The sequence below is a fragment of the Fusarium phalaenopsidis genome (assembly GCF_050370095.1).
Source record: "Fusarium phalaenopsidis strain FUZ10S chromosome Unknown contig_32290, whole genome shotgun sequence".
In the NCBI taxonomy this organism is placed as follows: Eukaryota; Fungi; Ascomycota; class Sordariomycetes; order Hypocreales; family Nectriaceae; genus Fusarium; species Fusarium phalaenopsidis.
Genome location: NW_028145411.1, coordinates 442,309 through 469,415, shown reverse-complemented (window position 1 = coordinate 469,415; position 27,107 = coordinate 442,309). Strand labels below are relative to the sequence as shown.

The 27,107-nt window shown below is 50.1% G+C and overlaps 6 protein-coding genes and 1 non-coding gene across 7 annotated transcripts; 6 read left to right on the top strand and 1 right to left on the bottom strand.

Moving 5' to 3' along the window:
• Positions 1 to 854: 854 nt before the first annotated feature.
• On the top strand, positions 855 to 2,405 carry LRP88_04325 (fungal specific transcription factor domain-containing protein; the record flags this gene model as incomplete). Its single annotated transcript, XM_083240899.1, has 3 exons — positions 855 to 2,019; positions 2,173 to 2,302; positions 2,360 to 2,405. The coding sequence occupies 3 exons, from the start codon at positions 855 to 857 to the stop codon at positions 2,403 to 2,405; spliced, it is 1,341 nt and encodes a 446-aa protein (XP_083103429.1).
• Positions 2,406 to 3,930: 1,525 nt separating this feature from the next.
• On the bottom strand, positions 3,931 to 5,050 carry LRP88_04324 (NAD(P)H-dependent flavin oxidoreductase; the record flags this gene model as incomplete). The annotated part of the gene is made up of 3 exons (XM_083240898.1): positions 3,931 to 4,068; positions 4,125 to 4,936; positions 5,008 to 5,050. The coding sequence occupies 3 exons, from the start codon at positions 5,048 to 5,050 to the stop codon at positions 3,931 to 3,933; spliced, it is 993 nt and encodes a 330-aa protein (XP_083103428.1).
• Positions 5,051 to 8,912: 3,862 nt separating this feature from the next.
• Positions 8,913 to 11,306, top strand: LRP88_04323 (fasciclin domain-containing protein; the record flags this gene model as incomplete). The annotated part of the gene is made up of 4 exons (XM_083240897.1): positions 8,913 to 9,346; positions 9,864 to 10,416; positions 10,467 to 10,927; positions 10,982 to 11,306. 4 exons carry the CDS (start codon positions 8,913 to 8,915, stop codon positions 11,304 to 11,306), a joined length of 1,773 nt encoding a protein of 590 aa, XP_083103427.1.
• A 1,030-nt stretch (positions 11,307 to 12,336) lies between these two features.
• LRP88_04322 lies at positions 12,337 to 12,420 on the top strand. Its single transcript has one exon. It is a non-coding gene; the product is annotated as a tRNA-Asn (tRNA).
• Positions 12,421 to 18,041: 5,621 nt separating this feature from the next.
• Positions 18,042 to 19,016, top strand: LRP88_04321 (uncharacterized protein; the record flags this gene model as incomplete). Its single annotated transcript, XM_083240896.1, has 1 exon — positions 18,042 to 19,016. The coding sequence occupies one exon, from the start codon at positions 18,042 to 18,044 to the stop codon at positions 19,014 to 19,016; it is 975 nt and encodes a 324-aa protein (XP_083103426.1).
• A 1,124-nt stretch (positions 19,017 to 20,140) lies between these two features.
• On the top strand, positions 20,141 to 21,658 carry LRP88_04320 (uncharacterized protein; the record flags this gene model as incomplete). The annotated part of the gene is made up of 1 exon (XM_083240895.1): positions 20,141 to 21,658. One exon carries the CDS (start codon positions 20,141 to 20,143, stop codon positions 21,656 to 21,658), a length of 1,518 nt encoding a protein of 505 aa, XP_083103425.1.
• Positions 21,659 to 23,780: 2,122 nt separating this feature from the next.
• LRP88_04319 (uncharacterized protein) lies at positions 23,781 to 24,715 on the top strand (the record flags this gene model as incomplete). Its single annotated transcript, XM_083240894.1, has 2 exons — positions 23,781 to 24,122; positions 24,197 to 24,715. 2 exons carry the CDS (start codon positions 23,781 to 23,783, stop codon positions 24,713 to 24,715), a joined length of 861 nt encoding a protein of 286 aa, XP_083103424.1.
• Positions 24,716 to 27,107: the final 2,392 nt, after the last annotated feature.

The following is a 27,107-nucleotide window of genomic DNA, read 5'->3' as shown; positions in this document are numbered from 1 at the left end:
CCTCTCCATCATCGATCGCTATACGGCCTATATATATAACCTCATTCCCTGCAACATAATCTGAAGCATGTTTAGACACTCATGTCAAACTTCCATAGATAGAATCTCTATATCCCTGCACTCCTATCTGGACTCTCTTATTACCCCCCTGATTCAACACAAATTGTGAGCTAATATGTGCCCTTTAGACCTGCCACGGACGAAAGGTATCTTATTCAGCTTATACTTCACGTATATCGATCAAGGCTACACTATCTGCCTCTTGCACCCTACTGGACCTGTGTATTCCATGCCGCTTACTGACATTTCACCTTACGTAGGTTAGGTGTGACGCAACCCGTCTCGGGGTGCCTTGTACGAACTGTGCTGCCTTCAATATCGAATGTCGTATCCCAACTCCAAAACCAAAGAAGGCCAAGGGCGTCAGCAACCAGCCCAAGAACGCTAATGGGTATAAGCATGAACACATGCCACTCCTCTCATTGCCTCGTTTTGCACTTTACTAACTATGAACGTATTTACAGCGACCGAAGCAGTTGTGCCGAGAATCTCCCCTCACGCCCAGTAGCTCGATCGCTTTTCCACTCCAACTCGACCCCTTTACTGGTAGGTAGCTATGCCAAAAAAGAATGAGGGGAAAACAGTACCTATGTTGACCTTGTGTGGCGCTCAAGATTACCGACGCTCCAATCACTGCAGCCGGCCGAGTTGCCTATCTTGGCGAATCCTCCAACCTTGCCCTCCTTCGAGACGAACAGAGTTCCGCAAACTCCGGCCACTATCCGTTACCTGAAAACGATCGAATCTCCCAGGCCAGTCTTGACGGGCGCGACGATGCCGAAGTCTACACCATACTGCATCAATCAGGCGCATTTCTGTTGCCCCCTCGATCTCTTTGTGATGAGCTTATCGAGGCCTACTTTGAATGGGTCCATCCTATCATCCCCATTATCAACCGAACCCGCTTTATGCGCCAGTATCGAAATCCTGATGACTCCCCACCCGTACTCCTTCTCCAGTCTATTCTCCTAGCTGGCAGCCGTGCTTGTTGCAGTCCTGAGCTAGTGGATGCTAATGGCTCGACAACTCCCGCCGGATTTGCCTTCTTTAAGCGTGCAAAAGCTCTATATGACGCAAACTACGAGGCTGACCGGGTCACCATCGTACAGTCACTCCTCCTCATGGGCTGGTACTGGGAGGGCCCTGACGATGTAACTAAGAATATCTCTTACTGGAGTCACTTGGCTATTGCAGTCGCTCAGGGGTCGGGCATGCATCGCTCTGTTGAGCAATCACAGCTAAGCCTCTCCGATAAGAGGCTGTGGAAAAGAATCTGGTGGGCCCTGTTTGCCCGTGACCGTTCTGTTGCTCTAGCACTGGGTCGGCCCGTTTCTATCAATCTTGACGATTCCGACGTGGAAGCGTTGACGGAAGAAGACTTTTTAGACGAGGACGAGCAAGATAGAGTCGGTGAGTACCCGCCCGACCCTGTCCATATACAGTTCTTCCTGCAATACGTCAAGCTTTGCGAAATTACGGGACTTGTGCTGTCATTAAAGCATTCAGTCGCCTCTAAAGGCCAGCAACGAATCGCCGTCAACAATGCTCAAGTAGCCTTGGCTGATTGGCTCCATCACTGTCCCACGATCGTATACTGGGCAATACCCCGACACCACTTTTGGTCAGGACTTCTTCACTCTAACTATTACACAATGATTTGTCTCTTGTATCGAGCCCATATGGCAATCAGCGACCCCCCACCGCCCCTTGAGTACTTTCCCTGGCCCAATGTCGCCCTCCGAGCCGCTGCTATGATCACCATGATTATCGAGAACCTTGCGGCTCATGGCCAGCTCCGTTTCTGCCCGCCCTTTATAGTCTACAGCCTCTTCTTGGCCATAATCATGCATATACACGAAATCAAGTCGCCGGTGCCTTCTATCCAGCAGGACGTAACTGAGGAAAGGCTCAGGAGTTCTATGTCGGCCATGAAGGAATTGTCGCGGGTTTGGTGGGTAGGTAAGATGATTTATGCGCTCTTGGAGTCCGTCATTGGGGAAAAGGTGCTGGAGGAGAGATTGAAACAGGCCACCGACAAGCCACATGAGAAAATGTGTCAGCATCTTCCACAGCTGGAACAAAACAATCGACATTCTGATGCTCCGCCCATAGCGGTGTGCGTCGACTCATCGCCAACGGAGGCATACGTATGCCTTGAACACAATGCAAAAGGTTCAGTGTCGCCTGACGATGGCGAGGTGCACAACCAGACTAGCCCATTCACTGATATTGGCGAAGATTGGTAAGTTCTAAACGTAGCCAGAGTGCCATTGGTCGGGACTATAGTTGACAGTATTAGGTTTCAATTCTTTGGTCTCGACGAAATCATCAACTTTGGCGGATAGTCCCTGGAGCGGTTTGGTAGTTTGCAGAGCATGAGAAGGCCTTGGTTCTTAACAGGTCCGCCCCAATGGGAAATAGAGTATAACCATAACCTGTCCGTCTCAATTGAAGCAAAGCTTTGTCGTTTCCCTGACTGTGGGCAACCGAATCGCCCTACTTAGAATCTGGCGGTGGACTCTTCTGGGGTCTTCTACCGAAACGACCATAAGTTGCAGACTGCAGAGATGAGGATCACGCCTCTTTCGTCTAGAAAAAGGCGGGGGATAGCAGCTGGGGGGCAGAATTGTGACCCGAGTCGCTGACAGCGTGTATGCCAACCTTCTTTATCTATCGGCGTAGGAAATCCCGCTGATACCAGCAAGTTCTCTGCCTTTGCTTTGGACAGTATTTCTTTTTGCCCACCTCAGCTTGATCCAGATGGCCTACTTCTCTCTCCTTCATAGCTCTCCACCTCGAACATGGACGAAGTCAATACCGATAAACTGAAGGGCCCCCTCCAATCACTCAGCCCGGGGTTTCTCAAGTGGACGGAGTTAATGCCACTGCAAGAATGTGGAGCTTGTGTACCTCCTCTCAGCTCATACCGCCCCATAGACATTCGTAATGGAGCCTTCCCAAAGGTACCTTCACTATGGTACGAAGGACTAAGTCCGTGGCTCGGAGAGGTCGTATTACGGCCTCCCCACGCCGCCGTCTCGAACACAGCCCGATTTTTCCGTGTTCAGTGTTCAGCCGAAGATGATTAATTACCTCAGTCTTAAACCCCGTTGGACTTTTGAGGCGCCCCTAGCGTTCCTTCTTGCCACAGCGACGCGAGTCAGCAACAAAATGGTGATGCTGAGCTTTAGATAGTGAAGAACACAAACTCCGTCGGACATTTATCATCAACGACAGTAGGCTTATTCGCTAGTGGCAGGATGGAGGCTTGATTGACACGCCACATATCAACTCACGAAACCAATCGGAACCCTCCTCATCCGATCTTAGCAACGAAACGACCCCGCACAATTCCAAAGCACACTCTATCGGGACGAGGATGCCGAGTATGCGGGGAGCTGGCTCCATCAACTGTCCGACGGATCTTGAGTTCGTCCACGACATTTTCAGTGTGGAGACATGCCATTACGTCTAGGTGATAACGCCATCATGTAGCTCCTCGCATTTTATGACGGCCAGGGACGAGGGCTGGCCATGCTCAGCCCCCAAGTGTATGGATCTCAGCATGTCTGAGGAGGTGGGTACTTTGAGTTGTTATGAAACAAGATGCTCTCTCAAGGCTATATCCCTGCCAACAAATAAATCAAGCAAGTTTCACCGAGGGGCATTTAAAAGATTGAGCAACTCAATGAAAATGTTCACGGTCCGAATGCATACCCGGTGCTCTGATATCATAAGCATGTCCAAGTTTATCGTTTATTTGAATGGGGATCCAGTATTTCCAAAAATCAGCTTAGATATCGTACCCTGAGTCTTCTATCAACCAAGATATTCCTAGGTCATAAGAGCAAAATACACAGGGAGAGTGCTCTACATCTTTGACTCCGGCACAAGGAGGGTAAGCCTTTCCTTCAAAGCAATCTCCGCCTCCTTCTCAATCCTCCCGATCAGCTCATCACACGTCGGGATGTCGTGAATGAGTCCCATAACTTGTCCGGTTGTCCATACCTATTCAAAGTGGTCAGTAACTATTAAGGTCGGTTCATATAGATTCCTTGACTTACGCCATAGTCCACATCGCCAGTGACGAACACCTCCTTGCCCCGCTTGCCACTAACAAACGGCGCGATGGCTTCAAACTGACCGGAAGTAGTCGTCTGTTCCACCTTCAGCGCTTCGAGCGCGACCTTGTTCTTGAAGAGCCGGGTTGTGTTTCTCCATCGGCGCAGCAGCAGTGTCGTGTCCGTCTCCTCTGCCTTCACAATGGCATTCTTAACGTTCACATGGATAGGCGCCTCGACTGTGCACATGAAACGCGTACCCATGTTGATGCCAGAGGCGCCAAGGCATAGCGCTGCAGCTAAACCGTAGCCATCAGCAAAGCCACCGCTAGCAATGAACGGCACCTTGAGGGTCTGGCGGGCCTTGCTAAGAAGGATGAAATTGGTGATATCGCTTTCACCGACATGGCCGCCGCACTCGAATCCATCGATGCTAAGGAAGTCAACGCCCAGTTTAACAGCGCTGAGGGCATGTCGGATAGTCGTGCATTTGTGGAGGACCGTCACTCCAGCGTTTTTGAGCTGAGAAATAATAGGGCCAGGAGAATTGCCTGCTGTCTCGACGATGGTAACTCCTTCATCGACGATAGCCTGAGCATAAGCCCCATAGTCGGGTGGCGTAAGCGCAGGCAAGATGGTGATATTAACGCCAAAGGGTTTGCTGGTGAGAGACCGGCAGCGACGGATCTCTTCACGCAGGGCGTCTGGAGTTGGAAATATCAGGGCGGTGATAATGCCAAGCCCTCCAGCGTTAGAAACAGCAGAGGCGAGGTCAGCAGTTCCGACATGCATCATGCCACCCTGGACAACGGGCACTGAACGAAAAGTGAATAGTTAGTACTAGAGCCCAGGATCGCAAGATATAGTGAAAATGAATGGGGCAAACCTCTGATGCCAAGGCGGCGAGTTAGTTCAGTGGTAAACGGCATGGTGTTTGACGAGGACGGAAAGACAACGATTGATCAGTTAAGTTAAGCAAGAGAAGCTACTCTGGTTGGGAAATAGTAGATGAGATTTAACAGAGAAAACGACGTCTTTTATTAACAAAAATGTAACCAAACGGATCTTGTCACTAATGTAACCGAGCACGCCGCGGCACCGAGGCCAACTCGGGCCCGAATCTACACGGCAAGCCTTCAGCTGCATGTGAACTCGAAAGTCTCTGGACCGAGGAAGATGTCGGGCCGGAGGTTACAGAGCTGAGGTTTCAGGACCAACAACGATCTGGAAGGATTGGGTCGTTCCGATGGGTTGCTTATAAAAGATGGCATTTGCTTCATTCGTCTTTCAACTCCCAGACCTTCTTTCTGCATATCCGACCAAGCTGGGCTTTGGATTCCTTTTCCTACGTGAAATCATCTAAACGATATTCGAGCTCATCCCGCAAAATGGTGTTCATACCCCCAGGTTGGGTGCCTCAGCTGCCATTCGGTACGTTCACAGCCGACGATGCCCCTAAGGCCCAGCTCATAGGCCACCTAGATCCCCCCGACTCCATCTCAATCCCAGAATTCGTGAACAATGAAAAATACGGGCGATGTCCCATCGCCAGGTCAAGGAATCCGTTTACTTGCTCTGTAACGGGCAAGAGCTTCACGGCTTCTCAAATGATCGAGCGGGAGGAATATCTAGCGCGCGCGATCGCTCAAAACCTAGGTTATGATCCCCATGAGGGAACTGAATGGGACCGAGTTATCGCGGTGTTCTCGCTAAATACCGTCCGTAACTTGTTCATGTTCTCTCTTCTTCTGCCATTTACTTACGTCTCGTTTCATACTCTAGGTTGACTATATACCTTTGACTCACGCAGTACACCGCTTATCTGGCATTGTTACACCCGCTAGTGCTGCGTACTCGGTGTCAGAACTCGAACATCAGTTAAGGTCGTCCAGAGCTAATGCACTCGTTACGTGCATCCCTCTTCTTGATGTTGCACTCGCCGCGGCCAAGTCGGTTGGAATACTCCATGATCGTATTTTTATACTCTCGGTCCCTGGCTCCGATAAAAAGGCTCCCTTCAAGACGATTGACGACTTAGTGGAAGAGGGGAGGAATCTCCCCAAACTGCAGCCTCTGAACTGGGCTCCCGGCCAAGGCGCCAGGCAGGTTGCATTCCTAAGTTTCTCGAGTGGTACTTCCGGTTTACCAGTGAGTTGTCCTCCTTTCAAAATTTACTCCTTCACTGATGGAATATACAGAAAGCCGTCAAAATCAGTCACCTCAATGTTATATCAAACATCATTCAGATCAGCCAGTACAACTCGGTTGGCCGCCATGCCTCTGGTGTTAGTACCCTGGTTAGCCTGGGCCTCCTTCCGTTCTCGCATATTTATGGTCTTGTGGTGGTTGCTCATTGTGGTAAGCTGCCTTTCGCACCCAGATCATTGAAGGAGAAAGATGTAGTACATTTACATCTAGATCTGACTCCTAATCCTCTCTAGGCCTGTTTAGCGGGGATGAGGTCATTGTCCTCCCTTCCTTTGAGATTCAGTCCTTTCTGTCAGCAATCGAAAGATTCAAGATTGAGGTGATGTCTGTGGTACCTCCAATCCTGATTCAGCTGTTAAACAAACTTGATGATTGTGCAAAGTACGACCTCAGCTCTATCCGAATCGTCTACACTGGTGCTGCTCCATTAGCAAGCGAGACGGCGGAGGATGTCCTAAAGGCGTTCCCCAAGTGGCGCATTTGCCAAGCATATGGTGCATATATATTACTACTCTACACGACGACTTTTCTTTTGCTAATTCATCGTCATAGGTTTAACTGAGACGGCCACAGGCGTTGTAGCAACTAGCGAGCTGGATATCAGCTTTGGCTCTTCTGGCTCCCTTCTCCCAAGTGTTAGAGCTAAAATCGTCGATGCTGCTGGTAAAGAGATCACGGAATATGACACTCCTGGTGAATTACTCGTACAAAGCCCGTCTGTTGCCCTAGGTTATTTGAACAATGAGCAGGCTACAGCCGAAACATTTGTGTTTCATTCTGATGGCCGGTGGATGAAGACGGGTGATGAAGCACTGGTTCGCAAGTCTGCAGAAGGGAATGAGCATTTCGTGATTATAGACCGCATCAAGGAGCTCATCAAGGTGAAGGTACGTCTCCTAGTTTTATTGGTCTTCTTAAAAACTAACCCATCGATCCTCTAACAGGGCCACCAAGTTGCACCTGCGGAATTAGAGGCTCACCTACTCGCACATCCTTTTGTATCCGATTGCGCCGTCATCCAAGTCCCTGATGACCGTGCTGGTGAAGTTCCCAAAGCTTTTATTGTTAAAGCCTCAGAGACTAGCGGCAAACACGATGATGAGGTAGTTGCAAGCATTAATAAACATGTGGAGGAGCAGAAAGCGAAGTATAAGTGGCTAAAGGGCGGGATTGAATTCATTGACGTCATCCCGAAGAGCCCCAGCGGTAAAATTCTTCGGAGGCTATTACGGGATAAGGAAAAGAAGGCGAGAAGGGCTAAAGTAGCAAGACTGTAAAGCACGGAATTAGACATCTCGCACTCATATGTATGTATTCTTTTCCGCATCGCCATTTCACGCTTGCGGCCCACCACTTTCACCTCTCACACCAACAACTCGTAGCTGAGACTGCTCCTAAACCGACTCTCTAGCATCTCATCCGCAGAGCTGTCCATCAGACACTATAAATGGGGAAAAGGCTGCGTGCTTGCGAAGCTTGCCATAACCTCGAGGCCAAATGCGAGCCCTCGATCAACGATCCCAGCGTCTGTGAACGATGCACACGCTCCAGTCTCATTTGTGTCCCTGCGGCTAGACGATGGCAAAGAGATCGAATCGCGGAGCTGGAGGAACAAGTCAAGAACCTACAGGAGATACTGGAGACAGCCGAGTCTTCAACATACAGACTGCCTGGTCATGAAACTCGGTAGTGTCGACGCCTGTCCCATCTGGGCGCACTCGTCTCCCATTTTTAGATGCAAATCTTGATCACGAATCTCAGATTAGATCTCTTGAGGCGTGCTCAATCACTGTTCGATCATTTTGGCCCATCATTCCTACGCTCAGTGGCAGTTCGACAAGATCTTGGCTGGAGTCTTTGAGAACAGAAACGCCTACTAAACTCGCTGCAATGTTTGCTTTCACTCTATCGCCTACCGGCACCACCATCGATTCCCAAACTCAAGATGAATTGCGAACCAGAGTCCTGGAAATCCTCGGCTCAGCAGCAGTCGGTCTCGAGAAACCCTCACACGACTTGATCCAAGCAGCCCTGGTAGCCGGCTCATGGGCAAAACCTTCTCTGGATGGCAACCACGTGAATAGCATCCAGCTTGTTGCACTAGCACACGATCTCGCTGTGGATTTTGGCTTGGGGCGTCCATCCATACAGAGCTCTCCGGCAGCATGGTTCTTCCGTATTCAAGGTCATCCAACGTCAGAGATGCAGCAAACTTGGCTGACCTCCTGGATGGCTTCGACAATGGCAGCCATCGGGCTCAGAAGAGTACATGCCATGGACTGGGGCTTGTCTCACCAAGATGCATTACATGCATTGGAAGAGGATCATTCGGACCCTTTGTTCTTGGAGGTTCTCCATACTGTCAGGCTTCATGCGGAAGTTTCCAATACCCTGGAACTCTGCCATCCCCATTCGTTCTATGGCATAGAATCGGACATTGTGAGGGTTACCCAAGCTGATGTTCGTGGCAAACTGGACCAGCTGGACAGCAGGCCACTCGCACAGCACACGCAGCTTCGCTTTCTGCGCACGTTGGTGATCATTTATGTCAACGAGCCAGTACTACATACTGAAACCAACAAGATGCTCTTTGGAACGCCGTATCTTGCTGAGAGAATCGGTGTTGACGAGTTTGCCCGGCCCCCAGAAGTCACCAGGGCAGCTGAGGTAGCACTACGGTCACTTGTGGAGGCATGTCACGTTGCTATCGAGCTGGTTCTGGCTATGGAACCTGGATTAATCCTTACTCAGCCATCGCTATGGTTTGGGCCGGCAGTGAGCTACTCGCTCTCCATCCTCGTCAAGGCATTCGTTGCAGTGACAGCGCCAGGCAACACCTATGGACAGGTACTATCCCGGGACGCGATCCGCATTAGAGAGGCAGTGACCGATCTCATGGTTGTTAACTCGTCTCTCCTAAAGCTCGATCCCTACATGGGTAACTGGAACACGAGGATCATAGGATCTGTCGAATGGCTTGGAACCTGGCTGGACGATTACGAGGCCGTTATAGAGAGGTATGAGGCAAATCTAGAAAGGGAAGTCGCCGAGAGTCCGATTGGAAGTCTAAGCCACAATAGACATTTCTAATCTCCTCGCATGCGCTCCCAATTGAAGGGCTTGATAGAGTTACATCTATGGCCTCTCTAGCCCCGCGTGAGGGACAACCCTAGCTCTGAGCTATCTATGATGTAGACGACACCAAGATTTATGCTTTAGATGTCAATTCGTTAGTGGCTTCTACAGGGCTGTGCTAGAATTAGGCTTATTGACCCCTGGTCGGTTTTATGGGGACGGCCAATTTTCGCCGGCAGCTGTTTTACGGGGATGGACTCACTATGGGCTTAAGCAGTTGATGAGAATCTCTGCTTACGACGACGAGAGGAGGAATGAATGACGCCTTGACTTGGAACTGTCTCTTGGCGTTTCACGATGGGAACAATGAGCGCCGTAGCACTTTCGATGGAATATATATAGTTAGCAATAAACCTCGGACAAGACCGTCTCACAGCCTTTAGTTACCCAGCTCAATAGCATCAACAGCATCGACATCACCGACAGCCTCAGCAGCCCCTACAGCCTTATCAACTGCAGCAACACCGATACCCCCCTCAAAATGCATCTCCTCTCTCTCGCTACCCTGGCCACGGTCGTTGTCGCCAGGTCTGACCTGGCAGCCCTGATTTCATCCCAGGACGACCTCTCGACCCTAGCATCTCTCCTAGCCCTGGTTCCAGACATTGCCGAGACCCTCGCTTCCGCCAGTAACATAACCATCTTTGCACCCACCAACAAGGCCTTTGACTCTGTCCCCAGAGACATCCCTGAGGGTGAGGCCATCGAATTCAAAAACGACAGCATCGCCATTGGCGCTTTGCTGTCTAACCACGTCTTCCAGGGATACTATCCTGCCGAAGCCGTCACCAACAAGCCCCTGTTTGTGCAGACACTCCTCGACGCCACGTTTGTCAATCAACGCCAGCCTTTCGGTAACTTTACGGGTGGCCAATACAATGGCATCATCAAAGACGGTGACGACGTCGTTGTCATCTCAGGCGAGGAAACTCTTTCCTATGTGACTGAGGCAGTGAGTTCTGTTTCAACCCCCCAGCTGCGATGTATACTGATCATATTAAGGACATCAAACTTGGCGATACTGTCATCATACACAAGGTCGACAAGCTCCTCAGTTTTGGCGCCCCTCTCCAGCTATTCACCCGTCGCGACGGCCTCCTCAAGTTCAACGCCGCTCTCACCGCCGCCGACCTCCCATATAACTTTGGCAACATCGGCTATGACTCAGCCGACAAGTTGAACATATCTGATTTTACAGTCTTCGTGCCCAACGATGCTGCTTTTGAGTCGATTGGCTCTGTGCTGGAGGGTGTCGATTTGGAGACCTTGGGGGAGGTCTTGACCTACTACATCCTTGACGATGTCGTTTTCTCGACGGAACTGGCCAACGTGACCTTGCCAAGTCTTCACGGTGCCGACTTGATATTTACAGTGGCTGAGGATGGGACTGCATGGGTAAATGGTGCAAAGATTGTCTTTACCAATGTCCTTCTGTTCAACGGCGTCGCCCATGTTATTGATGGGTAAGTCATCTCCCCCGCTCTACGAACAACAGCTGATAAGGTTAGTGTTCTCAGCCCTGGCGACGCTCCCTTTGACAGGGCAGCCCTTGAACCAGCTGCTGATCCCACCGATCGTCTCGCCTTCCCGGATGCCTCACCTGTGTCTGTGTTTCCTTTCTCAACTGTGAGCTACGACACGGACGGTGTATCCTACACGACTCCTGAGTTGCTGCAAACCCTGTCTGCGGTGGACGTTAATGCCGCTGCGGCAGTCACAACGACAGAAGAGATCTCGACGCCTACTGGAAAAGCCACAACTGTGCCTACTGCCGGGGCTTCTAAGCTTCTAGCTGGAGGAGCAACCTTGATGGCTCTTTTTGCGTCTATTCTCATCATCTAACAGCATTGAGATACATGATGATGCAGTAGACAACAAAGCCTGACTTCGTCACATGGGGGTTGGGTTTGGATTGCCTGTTACACGAGGATATATTGAATGAGGTGGTCTAATCATCATAACTCTCACGTCACATGCTAGTCTAAAGGCTGCCTAAGCTCTCTCTTATGCCAAGGTCATCTATTATGCTATCTGTTTGAATGCTCCACTCGATGGTGGCTGGTGTTTTGAACCTTTCTATCCACGGCTCAGTTATCCGCGTCAAGGCCTAGGCTTGAACTATAACAAAGAACACAATATCAACACATTATATCATCATACCCCAATGCTAACACAGTGGTTGTCCCAGACATTGATGTCCCTAGAGTCCCCCCTGTAGTCCCTTGAGCCGTATGCGCGAATCTTGTAGGAGTAAACGCCGGCGCCGAGGCAAAGGAGGTTGATGGCACATCCGATATGCGTTTTTGCGGGTGGATGTTCAAATGGTAACAGAGATGACGGCTTGTTGAGATATATTGAAATGTGCTTTGGGATGTGGTTTTGTATGTTTATTGAGCCGTGTGATGCCGCGGACTTCGATCATTAGAGTGAACAGACTGAAATGACGAATGGTGCCTTTATGTAGCAAGCTAAATGAGTGAAATTAGCATAATTAGTCAAAATCTCATAACTCAGTTTCCTCTCCATTGAGCTGGTGGTCAATACTTCACGTCAAAAAGGCCTGTTCTGCGCTCGTGGATCTCCGCCGACTTGGGTTTGAGGCCGTGAATATGTCTGAAAAGCTGCGCCTACGGTGATGGACTTGTGGATACAGGATCTACAACACCCATCCCTCTCCACTCCACTGTCGATGCGCAGTGTTTGCTACGGGTGCGCGACAATATGCTCATTTGGGATATTCGCGCTTGTGCCGACACAGCATTGTAACCAGTACCTTTCCTCATCTTAGTCAAGTGGACACACCAACTCGTCCAGGGCATGTATTCCACTTGACGGTTGGATACCAACCAATGAGATCACAGTATAATCTCAATCCCCTGTGGCTTAGTTGGCTAAAGCGTCCGACTGTTATTAGCAGACAATCGGGAGATCGGAAGTTCGAGCCTTCCCGGGGGAGCACAAGTGCCCAATATATTTTTGCCAGGCATCGCCAGCATATTTTGCTCTCTTTCCTTCACTTCACTACTCTTGACTGTTTGTTGGTCAAGCTCCACGAGATCTTGCTGTATTGATCTTCATGATCACATCAGTCCTTCTTTTCCAGCTTTCAAGTGTACCAGTGGCAGGACTATACGTTTATCTGCAGATCGCCAGGTTATTATACCAAGGTCAGAATATATGTTACTTACAAAGCAATGCGAAGTAGATGGGACTTCAGGTAGCCTCCTTGCACGAAGTAACTCTGGCGACGGTCTTTTGGGCTGTGTCGCTGGGACTCCAATCCTGGCGGTTATCTGCTAGCTCTGTTATCCCATCGAGGGCCAAACCTAGTGTTCACATGCACGGTGATTTCCACACAATATTGACATCACCAGGCAGAGGCGCGAAGGACTTCTTGCACCAATCGCCAAAGTTGAGATTCAGGCACAGCGAGCAACGAGGTTGTCAGTTTGAGACTTCGGTGAGTTTTGACGGCATTATAGCACACGATGTCCGGGTGGGAAGGCCAATTCACTTCGCCGATGAGGGAAGAGATTTCGCAGACTCATTAGAACAAGCTTTTCGGATGTTCATGCAACTGCCCTCATTTTGTACTACAGCAGTAGTACTAGTGTATCGGGCTGGCTGCGCTTAATGAGCCCCTGCAGTCACACGCCGGCCGGTTTGACTTACGGGAAGATTTCTGAATTCATCTGTAGATGTGGTGCTTCTCTTTTTGCAAACTTCTCAAGACAGTCTGCCCAGTGCGGCCACAAAGAACCCGTTCATCCCGTCACACTGAGTGCGCGGACTTGGTGATGTCAGCTAGGAAGCCTAGCCTCCATTCCATAATTGCCATTCAATAGAAAACTCATATTTCTGTTACCAATTTCCTGGCCAGTAAGCCAAAGTGTACTTGCCAATTATCTTTCCTATCCTCGCAGGCGTCGCAACAGGAGGCCGTCAGCCGCAATGTCAAACAATAGGCACAGTTATTAACCCTAGCTTACGGTATTTTACAGCAATGGTATTTAATGCCGTTATATGTTAATTATAACCAAGTTTCTGCTATTGTGGACACTGGCCTCTTTTGAGGACGTGATGGATAAGAAGAACAAGGAGTACAGTTGTCCATAATCCCGGTACAGGTCATTACCCATAGACCCTCTCTTTGTCAAGAAATCCCTTCTTCTATCACTAGATACGGAAGCTCTCATGTTCATGGTCAATCTTGCCACCGAAGGATCCAGCTGTCGATCTCACGTAGGAAGGAGCATCAATGGGATTTCTGCCCAGTGCCAAAGCGGGTTCTAAAGTCAAATTCACGTGGATGCCTCGGCAAGGTTTGCAATTACAGTGGCTGAGTTATGTGTAATAACCAACGGCGTCCAAAGCGGGGATTGTTCCAGGATAAAACATAAGAGGCACTCAAGGCATCCGTGGATAAACGTCTAGGCTGCAGGTTAACCACCACCGCCGTCATTCTGCAACGGGCGACCCATACCTGCACCGGCCCCGGTGCAGGTATGGGTCGCCTCTGCAACGTGACTGCTGACTCAGCATCACTGGCAGGGGGGGTCTCATACATGTACGGGTAGCCGTACAAATAAGATCACGTGATCATCACACGGCTAGGCGTACAAATAAGATCTGTTATGTAAGAGGGTTATGTGGCCACATTGCAACGGGGCCACACACCGCCCTTTCGCCCTCTTGCAAGACGATTCATAGCTTCTATAGAATCAATTCCAGTTGCCTCGCCTTATCCCTGCTACAATGGTTACAATTGACGACTCTCACAGCTTTCCAGAGGATGCTCTCCCTCCTGAAGGCCAATTTCGCTCACGGGAGGAGCTGACGGCAGCGATCAACGCTTGGGCAGCGCCACGAGGCTATGCCTTTATCTCCCAGAGGTCTTCAAAGTCTGTCAGTGGGAGACTTACCGTTACCTTCACCTGTGATCGTGCAGGAACCCCTGTGGCCACAGGGAAAGGTGTACGGAAGTCTGCATCACGCCGTACAGGATGCCTCTTCTCTATCATCGCGAAAGAGAGTATATGCGGGACTCAATGGCATATACGGCATCGTCCTGATCCTCGCTTTCATTATCATAATCATGCCCCAAGCTCTACTCCAATGGCACACCCAGTACATCGCCAACTATCACGGTCAGATAAAGCAATAGTCCGCCAAATGGCCAACGCAGGCATTTAACCAAGGGAGATTAGGTCATATTTACATGAGACCTCTGATATACTTGCTATGTAGCAGGATATCTATAACTGTATTGCCCAGAGTAAGAGGGATCTTACTTAGGGCCAAAGCAGTATACATGCCCTTGCTGCCTAGCTCGACGATGATGGCTTCTGGAGTAAAATCCGGCTCGATGAGACTAGTAGGGTCGTGGTAGTAGTATTTGCATACCCAGAGTCACTAGAATACCTCAAATTATACCCTGAGGTACTTCTCTTAGACTGTACGTATAAGACCAACAAGTACAAGATGCCCCTTCTTGACATAGTGGGTGTTGATGCTTATCAATGATCCTTCTGTATTGCATTTGCCTTTCTCAGCGGCGAAGAAGAAGGTGACTTTGCCTGGGTTCTTAAACAGTTGCGGCATGTATATGAGCTTCATGGCATAGCTCTTCCTTCTGTGATACTCATGGATCGTTGCCTTGCTTGCATGAACGCCATCTCCTCTCCCTCTTGCTTCCCCGAGTCAGCCTTACACTTATGTATATGGCATATCAACAAGGCCATCTTGACTCATTGTCAGCCGGCATTTGCTCGAGATAAAAGCAATACTCAATGGCAGAAGGAGTAGGACCAGTTCATCGATATGTGGCGCAAGGTCACTAAATCAACCACTAAGGATATCTTCAATGAGAGGCTCGAGAAGTGGAGGAAATAGTACCTTCCCTAGTACCTCGCAGAGGTGGGCTATATCATGGAGACCTGGGTAGATCCTCATAGGGAGAGATTCGTTAAGGCCTGGGTTAACCGATACCTCCACTTAGAGCAGCATGTTACGTCACGGGCCGAGGGCATTCACAGGCTTATTAAGAGCCACCTGAAGCATAACCAGATTGATCTCTTCGCTGCCTAGAGGGCCATTAAGCTTGTTCTGGCGAATCAGCTTCATCAAATCAAGGGCAACCAGGCCAAGCAAGAGATTAATATACCTCTTGATATCTCTGGGGTATTATATAGTAATATCCACGGCTGGGTATCACACGAGGCGCTACGGAAGATTGATGCCCAACGGGCACGGTTACTTGAAGAGATTCCGGCATGTACAGGGGTCTTCACGACAAGCCTTGGGCTGCCTTGTGCTCATACCCTTCGGCCTCTATTGGTACAAGGTCAGCCCCTTCAGCTACATCATCTCGGGTCACATTGGCGCCTCCGGCGCTCAGGAACCCCCTAGCTTATTATCGAGCCTCGCAAGTTGTTTGACCGCCTAGCAGCTAGTTCGACACTGCCACCGTCAAGCACATGGCGTGAGCCCTCCGCGTTTAAGGCCATTGAGAGAGCATCACAGCCTAGGGCACCACCACAATGTTCAAGGTGTCATCAGTATGGCCATAGGATGAACGCTAAAGTATGCCCATTACGGTATAACCATCTATTAGATCCTCCTCCTCAGGAATTAGAGCCTGCCCTTCAACCCGCGTCGACAACACACACAGTGACATATACAGCAACTCGTTCTGTAAGCCGCTCATTGTCGCCGGGGTCCCTATCAGGAGCCTCTATTGTCTCAGAGACTATTACAACAACACATACAACCACATATACAACGATCCGGGTTATATCCCCCCCGGCAGTGGTGCCGCTAGCGGTTGTGGAAGCCCCTATGCTACGAGCTGGTGACCCCCGTGCTATCTACCAACGATATAAGGACTCACGAGCGGTCTGGTATGCTACGTTGCCCCGGGGAGCCCTAAGAACCAATCAGCTATATCGGAAGGCTATGGGACTGCCAATGCGCTATAGCAAAGCGGAATATAGCTGGTGCCTTGACTATAAGCAGATGGGGAGATATTGCAAGGAGGGAAGAAGTATTAGAGAGTGGACCAAGGAGGAGCAGATGAGTTATCTTGATTGGGATAAGGCTGAGAATGAGCGTGTTGAGCATAATGTAGGGAAAGAGATGGCACAGCGGCCTTTCTCGGGGCGGCGAGGTATGCAGGGAATATGGAATGCCGCCGAGGAAGATCTTCAGGTACAAGAGAGATTATATCCGACTAGGAACCCCCCCTATTAACATTTAAATAAGCAATACAGCATATAATTCATATATATTAATAGAGAGATAAAGAAAATACTAATCTCTGAGTATACTTATAGTGGCCTAATGGCTTAATTTGACGGAGTAATCGTTAAGTGTATACGTAGCATAAAGTGGACTTGGTTATCACGCATATTCATAAAAAGCAATAGAGAAACAACACTATAAGGCGGCCTTTTGAATTATCTACTGTGTGCCCTGCTAAGCCCACGTCACATAGCCACTCTGGTTAACACTCCGGATATAGATCCCTGTCCGTTCTGCCTCCCGGATAGTGGGCAAATACCTTGTCATCCCCGTGGCAGGCGTTGGCCATAGGATCCCGCTGACTGTGTACCAAGGGGGGCCGCGAAGCTCTAGATCCACCGTGGGTTTATATTAGGGTTCGGGCGGTCATAACGTTGATTGAGGGCATAGTCGACCCATGCAACGTGCTAATTTCCCGTAGCCAGCCATCCCCACGGCAATATATGAATAGCAATCGGCTCACCTCGAGGAGGGTAGCCGGTGAGAAGGGCTCTGTCCTTAGCCCCGGGGTTCGTATCGAAATAGACCGTGGCCGATCTCTCATCTATGGGCAAGGTATGCTGCGCATACCACTGCTGGACCGCGAAGGGAGGCAAGTCATCGGGGCCAAAACGCGCCGGTGCCTGAATCTGCTGGTTATTCGGGATAGGGGCCAGCACCCATTGATTGCTAGGTGCCCTCGTCGCTGGGGTTGCAGTGCTGTCAACGAAGATCGGGATATCAGGGGGGTTCTAACGCTGGCTCTGACGACGATTGAACATCTTGAAGATAGTGTTATATATGAGAATAGAGAGCATCTTTCAATAAAGAAGTCCCGGCCTTATATATCTCACACGTTGAGTCAATTCACTTACATCGTCGTCGTCACTTTGGTATGCTTCACGGCCTCGGGGGGCCTTATCCGCTGCGCATGACCAACGCCAACGGATGACATATGATTCATTGAATAGCTATACTCCTACTGAATCACTCACTATGTTCAATTGCACGCATCACGGCTGCTTCATTAGATGAAGAAGAGGATCTCTCACTTACACACATAACCCTCTTACATAATAGATCTTATTTGTACGCCTAGCTGTGTGATGATCACGTGATCTTATTTGTACGGCTACCCGTACACGTATGAGTCCCCACTGGCAGAGCTGCCAACTTGGAATTATTTATTCCCGGCCCTATCCGCACGGTGTTTATCACTCATGTCGGCAATCCTTCGTCCTACAAGCGAAGTACCATCGTTATCAATAACCAAGCAAACCCTACTATCAAGCTCAAGTCATGAGCCTGTCCCAACTCCCTCGCGAGACTCGCCAGAAGATCTTTGATCTGGCCATTTGCTCTCCAGCTACGCCACCAGCCTCTCCCTTAGCCACTCAGCATGAGCGAAGTCATGGGATTCGTGGCAGAGGAATCTGGTGCATCCAGCCAGAAAATCCCGCTCTCAGCCTCCTCCTAGTAAACAGACAGTTTAACGACGAGGTCCGGAAGGTCCTTGACCTCATACCCGCCGACTACTATGTTGACATCATGTTTGTCAAGGATTATGGTCTTTGGCCTACGTGGCATATTCCAGTTCTCCCACCAACGAAGTACATCAAGTCTATCAACGCCACATTCCGACTCTTTGATCCCACCGATGACCTAGATCCCCGCTTCAGAGGCAGCATGAGCTTCTCTGGCGGCGACGGTGGGCCAGAGGGAGCTACGTGGTCATTTTATTACTTGTTGACAGGAGTTCTTCAAAAGGGACCAGGAGACTTGGGACACTTTGATGAGTACTTTATCGAGGACATTACCGTCAACATTCTTGAACCAACAGATGGAGCTTCCCACAAGAGCATCGCCTGTGGAGACCGAGAGCTCGAGCTAGGCAATAAACCACGTCGGCGTTTTGCCAGGAGGCTCTTCTCCGATCAGACTATCAAACCTGAAGAGCGACTTGCTATGTATATGGCGAACAATCTGGGCATGATTCTAAGCCTTGACTACCACACTACGAATTACGGGATGATAATTTGGGAGCATGTCATGGTCAGCATCGTGCTCAATGTGAACGGTTCGGAGTATAGGCGGTTCGGAATGGAAGAGTTGATTGAGGGCCATAGAATCCGAGATTGGGGGATGACGCCCGAATACATTGCGGAACGCAAGGAGAAGTACGAACGTTGGAGGTATTGGCTTGATGAAAGGAGGCGACGAGTGAAGGGAGGTCTCGAGTTGAATGGCGAGCGTCCTGTATCATACATTATGTAGACTTGTGCCGATGAGAGATCTCTCTTGCCTTACTTCTTGATAGAAATTTTGGCCAAACTGGGCATGGGTAATGATTAAGTCTTGTTTGCTCCACTGTTCCCGTTATCGAAGGATCGGCGGGTTCTAGGTGATCGGCGATGACCTAGCATGGCATTATTCTTAGGTCTTATCAAGGAATGCGCGACGGTTGGCTAGGACTCGGGACAGATGATGGTCCGGGTGGCTGGGCCAGGCTCGCAAGTCCGAGGAAGCTTTGTTGTCCGAGCAAACTGCGTCATCTCTGGCTGCTATCTCAAGAAATGTGCTGGGAGTGTGGTGATCTCTCCGAGTATAGAGACTTCTTTCATGCGATGGGATCTTCTGCCAGTAATGGGCTTTCTCAATAAATTCAGTCTAACTCACCAAGCTACACTGCTTGAAGAAAAAGGTCTGAAAATCGCGGTTTAAGGGCATATCGTAGTTGAACTATGAGTGACCCAGAGGCAAGAAGTAAAGAATTTAATTTGCGGTAAAAACAAAAAAGGATGTGGTTTCCGATTCGCAAAGAATACAAGACGTGATGAATAGGCGACGATCAAAAGGCTGCCCTGGCCTACCCTGGAGAGTAAGTGAGAATTAAGGCTGTGGGGCTCCTGCTTGCACTGCCACGGTCTTCTGGCTCAGTTATCCTATCAAGGGCCGGGCTTCAACTTCGCACTGCCATAGTGCCGTGCAATCAAAGTTAAGCTCTTCTCCACTATGAGGCGCAGACAAGCCACTTGTGGAGAAAGCTGCATCATTGCTTCCAGGGTTCGACACAAGCCACGGTTTCTGGACCGGAAGTAGCGTAAGACCATAACTTTCATTAGGCAAATCCACTAGGGGGAGCACATAGTGCCCTATCAGTACCAGGAGTGCCCAATCGTCTCCCTGCGCGGCTCAGGAGATGACTGCTCTTTGCATCCCTGCAAGGCTGCCCAGCCTAGCATTTGTCAAATTGCGCCCCTTCAAGGCAGAGATGGGAAGGGGAGATGGCGTTGAGGATATTAATGCTGGTCCATCATCTTTCAAAATTCTGTGGAGTCGTCTTTCCTGGCGTGCTTATGGCCGACGTTTGCAATTTCTAGCCCCAAAGCTCTCACGACATGTCTCTATTCAATCGTCTCCGTGGAGCATTCTCTGGGAACCAAGCTGACGGGGACCCTCATTCTTGGAAGCTACCGTCGTCATACTCAAGCTGCAAGCCTGGCGGCAAGCAGACCGTCATCCCGGACCCCAGCATCTTTGTCAATGCCTTTCCCCCTACCGATGCAGAGGTGGGAAATACGGCCACCATCTTGGCCTGTCCTGATATTAGCCATGCCGCCGTGCATTTGGCGCTGCTTGAATGTTTTCGGACCTTGCGGCTTGAAGCGAGCGCACTCCAGGTTGACGTTCATGGCCTGCCAGCATATACCGAGAAGCCCAGAGATGACATCCCCTCGACTAGAACAACCAGACTTCCCGAGTCCCAAAGATGGGATCTCCTGATCAGATTAGCCGTCTCCCGGTTCGCAGTTTGGTGGACCAACATTGACCACGTCCTGGTCCACATTGCGGCGTATGGACACCACGCAGGCGACAAGGTCATGGTCCAGCTGACCAAAGAGTACCTACCTCCCTTGGACGTGTTACTCGTCTGGTACGCCTTCATGCTCGATTCGGATGCGTACAACGCCGCTTGCCGTGACCATGAGCGCCGGGTTGCTCGGTTAGAGCACCTCTGCTTTCCCTGGTTGGCGATCCGCGACGTTATTGACATGGACCGATTCCGCTTTGAACTGCCTCGCACTGCACAAAACCTCTTCTCGACTTTGTCAACCCAGCCTTCCGATATCCTGACCTACTTGGAGAGCCCTCCGGCCTATACTGAGGGTGAAATCCTGCCGCTCGAGACTGACCTCTTCGCCGAGGTTAAAAAGCAGGAGAAGTTTATCGACGACGCGCATAGCTTGCTCTGGATACGCGCTCCTGCTCTCGTTGGGTCGTTGAAGAGGGCGAGTGTAGAATACTCAGACTATCAACTAAGGGAAGCTTCGCTTGATAAAAATAGGACAGATGTGCCGTTTGGTATTGACCTATTCTGGCGTACACATCAACTGCATTCGAACCACTACCGTCTATTTCGCCAAGAGATTGAGAACTGCGGCCAGAGTAGCGGGTCTAAAGCCCCTATGTTTCAGGGCGTATCCTCCGGCTCAGTGATGAAGGATCTCCAGGTTGTCTCTGAGCTGTGCCAGTGTTGGACCTGCGAGCGCATCCGAGATGATGTCCCAACATTCACACATACACCAACTCCTCCGGCTGCACCGTCCTCTTCAGCTCCTCTCCCTTCTTCTACCAATCAACAACTTTCTTCTCTTTCATCGGAACAATTCCGCCAGATACAGGACGATCTGGGCTTCTACCTCACCGTTGAGAAAGCACGCGAGCGTGGCGGTCCTCTGCCGACAAGGCCGCCGACGGCAAGGGAGAGGGCAGCAGAGGCAACTGCTAGGGCGAAGCAAAAGGAGGTTGGGCATAGGCCGGGCTTGAATGAGTATTTGGAGATCCTACCTGATGGCACACCTAAGATCCGGAGGCAGAAGCACGTAAATGCTTGGGGAAATTGGACATCTATCTGATGTATGTCGCTCGCAGAACTGTCTTTTTTTTCACCTCTTAGAATAAAATAGCAAATCAATAGCGTTTCAGATATCACTATACCGTTCTTTGAAACCGCTGAGACCAAGATGCCTGGTTATGTAGTTTGGAGTCTTTCTGTCATAAGGCAATACACCTTTTGGCATCGGCTGTGATGTCGGTAGTATTGGTCTAAAATTCGCCATTAGAGAGTTCCTAGATCCTCTTATGCCAATCAATTTCTAGCAGTTTGAAAAATAGAACTAGTTATGGCCTAAAAGCCTCCAAATCTCCCACTTTTCCTATTTTTCTCTGAGAATTGCTAGTTTAGGTGGGATTAGGATATTCTGAAGTAGGTGGATGAAGCTAAGCTGCCGTCATGCAACCGCAACTCTTCTTTACTATGTAGCTTCGGGATCAACTGCCCTTGTGTATCACAGCAGCTGACTGGCAGACGACAACGCCTCATGTCAACAACAGTAAAGCAGCCCTCTTCTTCCGAGGCTTTGTATGCTGTGAGACATGCCTTTCCAGACTTTGAGTGGCACCGTAGCGAGGCTGCCATAAAAGCCCAGTGTCTTGTGATGCGGAGCGCGATTGGCCAGCTCAGCGCTTCCCATCTGCTGTGCGACGGTTTATAATATCGCAACTGTTTAGCTTTCAAGCAGGGGGATTTGCACTTTCACCACACAAAATTCCTTCACCCCACTTCTCAGCTTTCTCTTAGTTTTCATCCTGTACTCTTCCTTTACAAGCTGATATCTGCTCCTGAAGGTGTACAACCGACCATGGCGAAGTCTACTCCTTCCCCCCAGTACATGTCAGTCTCACCCGACGAGCCTCAGGCCTTAGAGAACACATCGGAGCCTGATATTCGGTCTGTCTCCTCATTGAGCCCCGGCGAGCCGCCCCCAACTGCTTCATCGTCGACTACGCCAGCTCCAGGCAACTACGAGCTTGAGGCGGATCACAGCATTATCAACTCTTGGTGGCTTGAGCTCTCTGCACTCTTTGTCTGCCTTGCGTCCTTCTCTGGGCTTCTCCACCTACTCTTCGCCTACGATGGGAAGCCAATATCAGAATGGACCCAATTCCCTCTCTCTCTGAATGCACTTGTATCTATCCTCTCTGGAATTTCTCGAGCTTCTGTCGCGTTCTTCATAAGCATGTGTCTATCTCAAGCAAAGTGGAACTGGGCTACAAGATACGTGGAACCTCTGATTGGCTTTGAACGGTTCGATGCCGCCAGTCGGGGGCCATGGGGATGTCTCCGCCTCCTGAGGTCATTTTTACGACGACCGTAAGTTTTGCGTTTGACTTGTTGCTTCAGTCATAGAGATCAAGTCAATTCTCAAGTTTCTGATGGATTTTACAGACACTAGGCTGCACTAAGAGCTTTCACCAGTATCGTCCTCCTTGTGTATGAGCCCCTTATTCAGGCTATCCTCACATTGGAAGATCAACCAACTGTGGTAAGTAGCGCCGACTCCGCGTCTCTCTACAACTCGAGCAATCCCCGAGCCCCAAACCCTCAGGCCGAAATTGCAAGGTCTTCGTTCTTAGACACGGGATTCTAGTCAGCCTATTCAGACGTTCGAGGGATTGGGCGAATCGCATTCCCAGGGCCCGATGGCAAAGAGGTCTTCTACTGGACTACCTTGGTTACAAATGCAATCCAGGGTGACATGGGAATAGCAGCTGCTATATGGAATGGGTTCTCTCCGCTGGTGAAGACGCAAAACCTTTGGCCGGCATTTACCTGTACGACTGGGAACTGTTCGTGGGACAACTATGCTTCACTCGCCGTTTGTTCTAGCTGTAATGACCTCTCTGGACGTGTCAAGAGAACGACTCGCCACATCACAGTCCCCGAGGTCGCCTTGCCAGGGAAATTTGGCGATGATGCACCAGATGTCAGCAACACGGCGATGGAAGCCAACCTAGGCATGGGCGGCCAGAGAATGTCTCACGAAACACAGGCTACCCGAAGTCGAGCTTAAGTTGTCAAATTATCACGGAAAATCACGCTGCCCTGGAATAAGAAACGGGTGTCCGGATACATACTTGACGGCGAGAGCCACAACGAACCCAGGGCATACAGTCTCGTTCGGTAAACTCGATACGATGCTGTTGGCAGTCCAATTCCTGCAGGCAAACGAAAGTTGGCAGAACAACCAGAGCACCTGGGAGGAGACTGCAGTGACGAGCCGCGAATGTAGTCTCTTCTTCTGTGTCAATGAGTACGAGGCTGCTGTCCAGGAGAGCATCCTGCACGAGAAAGTCGTGTCGTCCTGGAAGAAAAGGAATCGTCCATCATACGAAGGTCACCAGAGGCAAATCCAGCAATTCTTTGAGTACGCAAACCAAACGCTGGATATGGACGGAGCCTGGACTAATGGTCTTTCTGACCTCCAGATTGCCATCACTGCTGAAAACTACGCCTACCGCGCAAAGAAATTATCCCAAGTCTCTTTCAAACATCACGGAAGAGTCCATCGTTTCAGTACTCAAGAATCTCAAACGCGGATTCAATCTACAAGATTGCCTATCTGAGCCCAACTGCACTGCTACGTCCAGGAGGTACATTTACCCTGCGCTGGGAGGCCCAAGACCCCCCGGGCCTTCTCGCTGGACTGGGCGAGACAAACAATATCACCATGACGTTTGAGAACGTGGCTTTGAGCTTGACCAAGTGGATGCGGGATCGAGAGTTCTCTTCATCCTCAGCAGCTCGTGGCAACGCTACGATTACCATTGTCATCACACACGTTCAATGGGAGTTCCTAGGATTTCCGGCCGCAACGCTCGCTGCGGGCATCATATTTGCTGCGCTTTCTATTTGGGAGACTCAGCAGCTAAGAGGACGAGCTTTGAAAGACAGTGCACTTGCAACACTTGCCCATGCCCCAACAGGAGACTTCAAGGCCAAGCTACAAGTGGCTGCAGCTACTGGGAAGATTGCAGACATTGGAAAAGCATCAGGGGTAATGATGCAATACCGGGATGGCCTTGGGCAGTTGGAGTTGACGGGGGAAGAGAATGGGACAAGATTGGCCTGAATGGTAAGTTGTCGGCTCTGCCCGGTATGTAACAAAGGGTCTGGGAGTGAGATTTCACAAGCTGGCATTTGTATTGCCGACTTGAATATAGAGCCTGGTTGCTGTATCAGGCTAATGAATATCGGACATTCCATGGTGCGGCTGTTGGCCGGTATAGACCTGCCTACGTCGATGTGCCAATAGCTCGAATCCTAGTCTCATCGATGGAACATGAGAAGATTACGATGTGAACATTTAATCAGACAATGATTAAGCGGCAGCTCTAGGTGTTCGATGTGTGTATTGTGAACCGAGAAAGGATATCCAAGGATGAAACGAGGGACCTTGTCATTAGTTGCGGAATGACGACTTTCTCATCTGTGACAGTTGTGCGGCTATCTTTTCCACCTCATAAGCACAAATACACTTATGCTATCAAAGATAGCTCGACAGAATCAACCTTTAACCCCAGAGCCACCTGTTGAACTTCTCGTACCAAGTGACGGGTTCAGGCTCTACATAACCATCATCCATATGGGCATCAGTACGGCCAGCATGGAGCGGAACCTCGTGAAGAGGAACCATACCAGGTCTCTTAATCAGTTTGTAGCCCCCATACGTGACAATGAAGACAACAAAGGGGAAGTAGGCAAAGAGGAACTTGGAGATGGACCAATTACCAGTGGTGAATACAGCGAAGCCGTTTGTGAAGAAAATGATGATGTAGAAGAAAAGGGAGACGATGGAGAAGTAGTACTGGTTTCGACGGAACCAAGGCCGCTGATCATCGCTTATGGCCTGGGCATTTGGGCACGCCGAAACCGAATATATACGACGTGGAAAATGCAGTAAATAAGCAGGTTTGCAGACCCGACAATGCTTGTGATCCAGGTGAAGACAGTAAGAGAGTTATTCGAGGCCGACATGAAGGCGATCAAGGTGACGAGCCAGACGGCGACGACACAGAAGGTCGGGACGCCTCGCCAAGTAAAGAGCATAAACTTTGGAGTCTTTCCATCGACTGCCAGGGCGTACAAGGCTCGAGTGGTAGCGAAGTAGAGCTCCAGGGCACAAGACCAAGCAGAGGTGAGAAGGGCGCCGTTGATGATGTGAGGAAGGACAGGGATGTGAAGACGAGTGATGCCAATGACGAAAGGAGAAGCTCCAGCGCCGGGCTTGTTAGAGCCCAAGTTCGGATCATTATAAGGAACGAGGATCCCGACTGCAAGAACACCGAGGATATAGAAGACGGCGAGTCGGTAGATGACGCGGCGGAAGACTGAAGGGAGGACGCGACGAGGAGCTCGGGTCTCGCCAGCGGACATGGCGATATAATCTGGGCCACCAAAGGCAAAGGCGGCTTGTATGAAAACAGACCAAAAGCCGAGGAAATGTCCTATCAGAGTCCGTGTGTAAGAGTAAATTCTTTGGGTTGTGTTGGAATAATTAGGAGCTTCCCCCTCACTTCAGGGTTACATCACAAAGTCCTAGATTAAATATTGAAAGTCCTAGATGGAATCGCATGGGATATAAACCCTTAGGGAGCTCTCACCATGACAATAATAATAATAACCTTGATTTTATCAATCACACCTAGCATCACTGCGCAATTCAACAACAGGTTGAAGCAAACAAGTTGCCAGTCATCCACTTGCCCCAGCTACCATCGGCAATGTATTCGTTGAAAAGTCCTGGGTTCTTCCAGTATCGAAATCCGATCGCGTCTCCTTGAGGATTGCCTCCCACCATGATGACAACTGGTTCAAATGTGTCAGTCGGCGCTGGCTGGTACTCCCTTGTTCAGAGCGTTGGCACGGTTGGAATGTGGAAAACCTACAAGTCATGACAAGTAACCCCAGGATAAGAAGTATCTTGAATAGGGAGAAGTAGAATTCACCCTCTCCATAGATGCGGACGCCAAAGATGTTGAGAGCGAGGAGAGATGAGCTGATGACGGCAACATAGACGGCTAGAGCCGGGTCAGTCCTGGTTTCGTGCTGATGGCCATTCCGGGCAAGGAGGGCAGGATATGAAAGGAGGATGGCGAGTGAGAGCTTACCGTTATTTACCGCATCTGTCCAGAAGTTTACAATGGCAGCAACTGCAGCAACTGCAGCAACTGCAGCAACTTCTCCAGCCGCGGAGAGAGAGTTAGTGACGGTGTAGAGCCAGCCGAGGGAGAACCCCCAAGCATCATCTAGGAAGGTGTGGGCAAAGATGACAAAAGAGCCATCGATGGGAAGCCAAACACACATCTCTCCCATAGCGTTGAAGGTGGACCAGACCAGCAGCGAGTAGACCATGTAACCCAGGAGAAGACCCAGGGGTCCAGCTCTGGCGAGGGCAGATCCGGATCCGACAAAGAGGCCTGTGCCGATGGCACCTGAGAGAGCCATCAGTTGGATGTGACGAG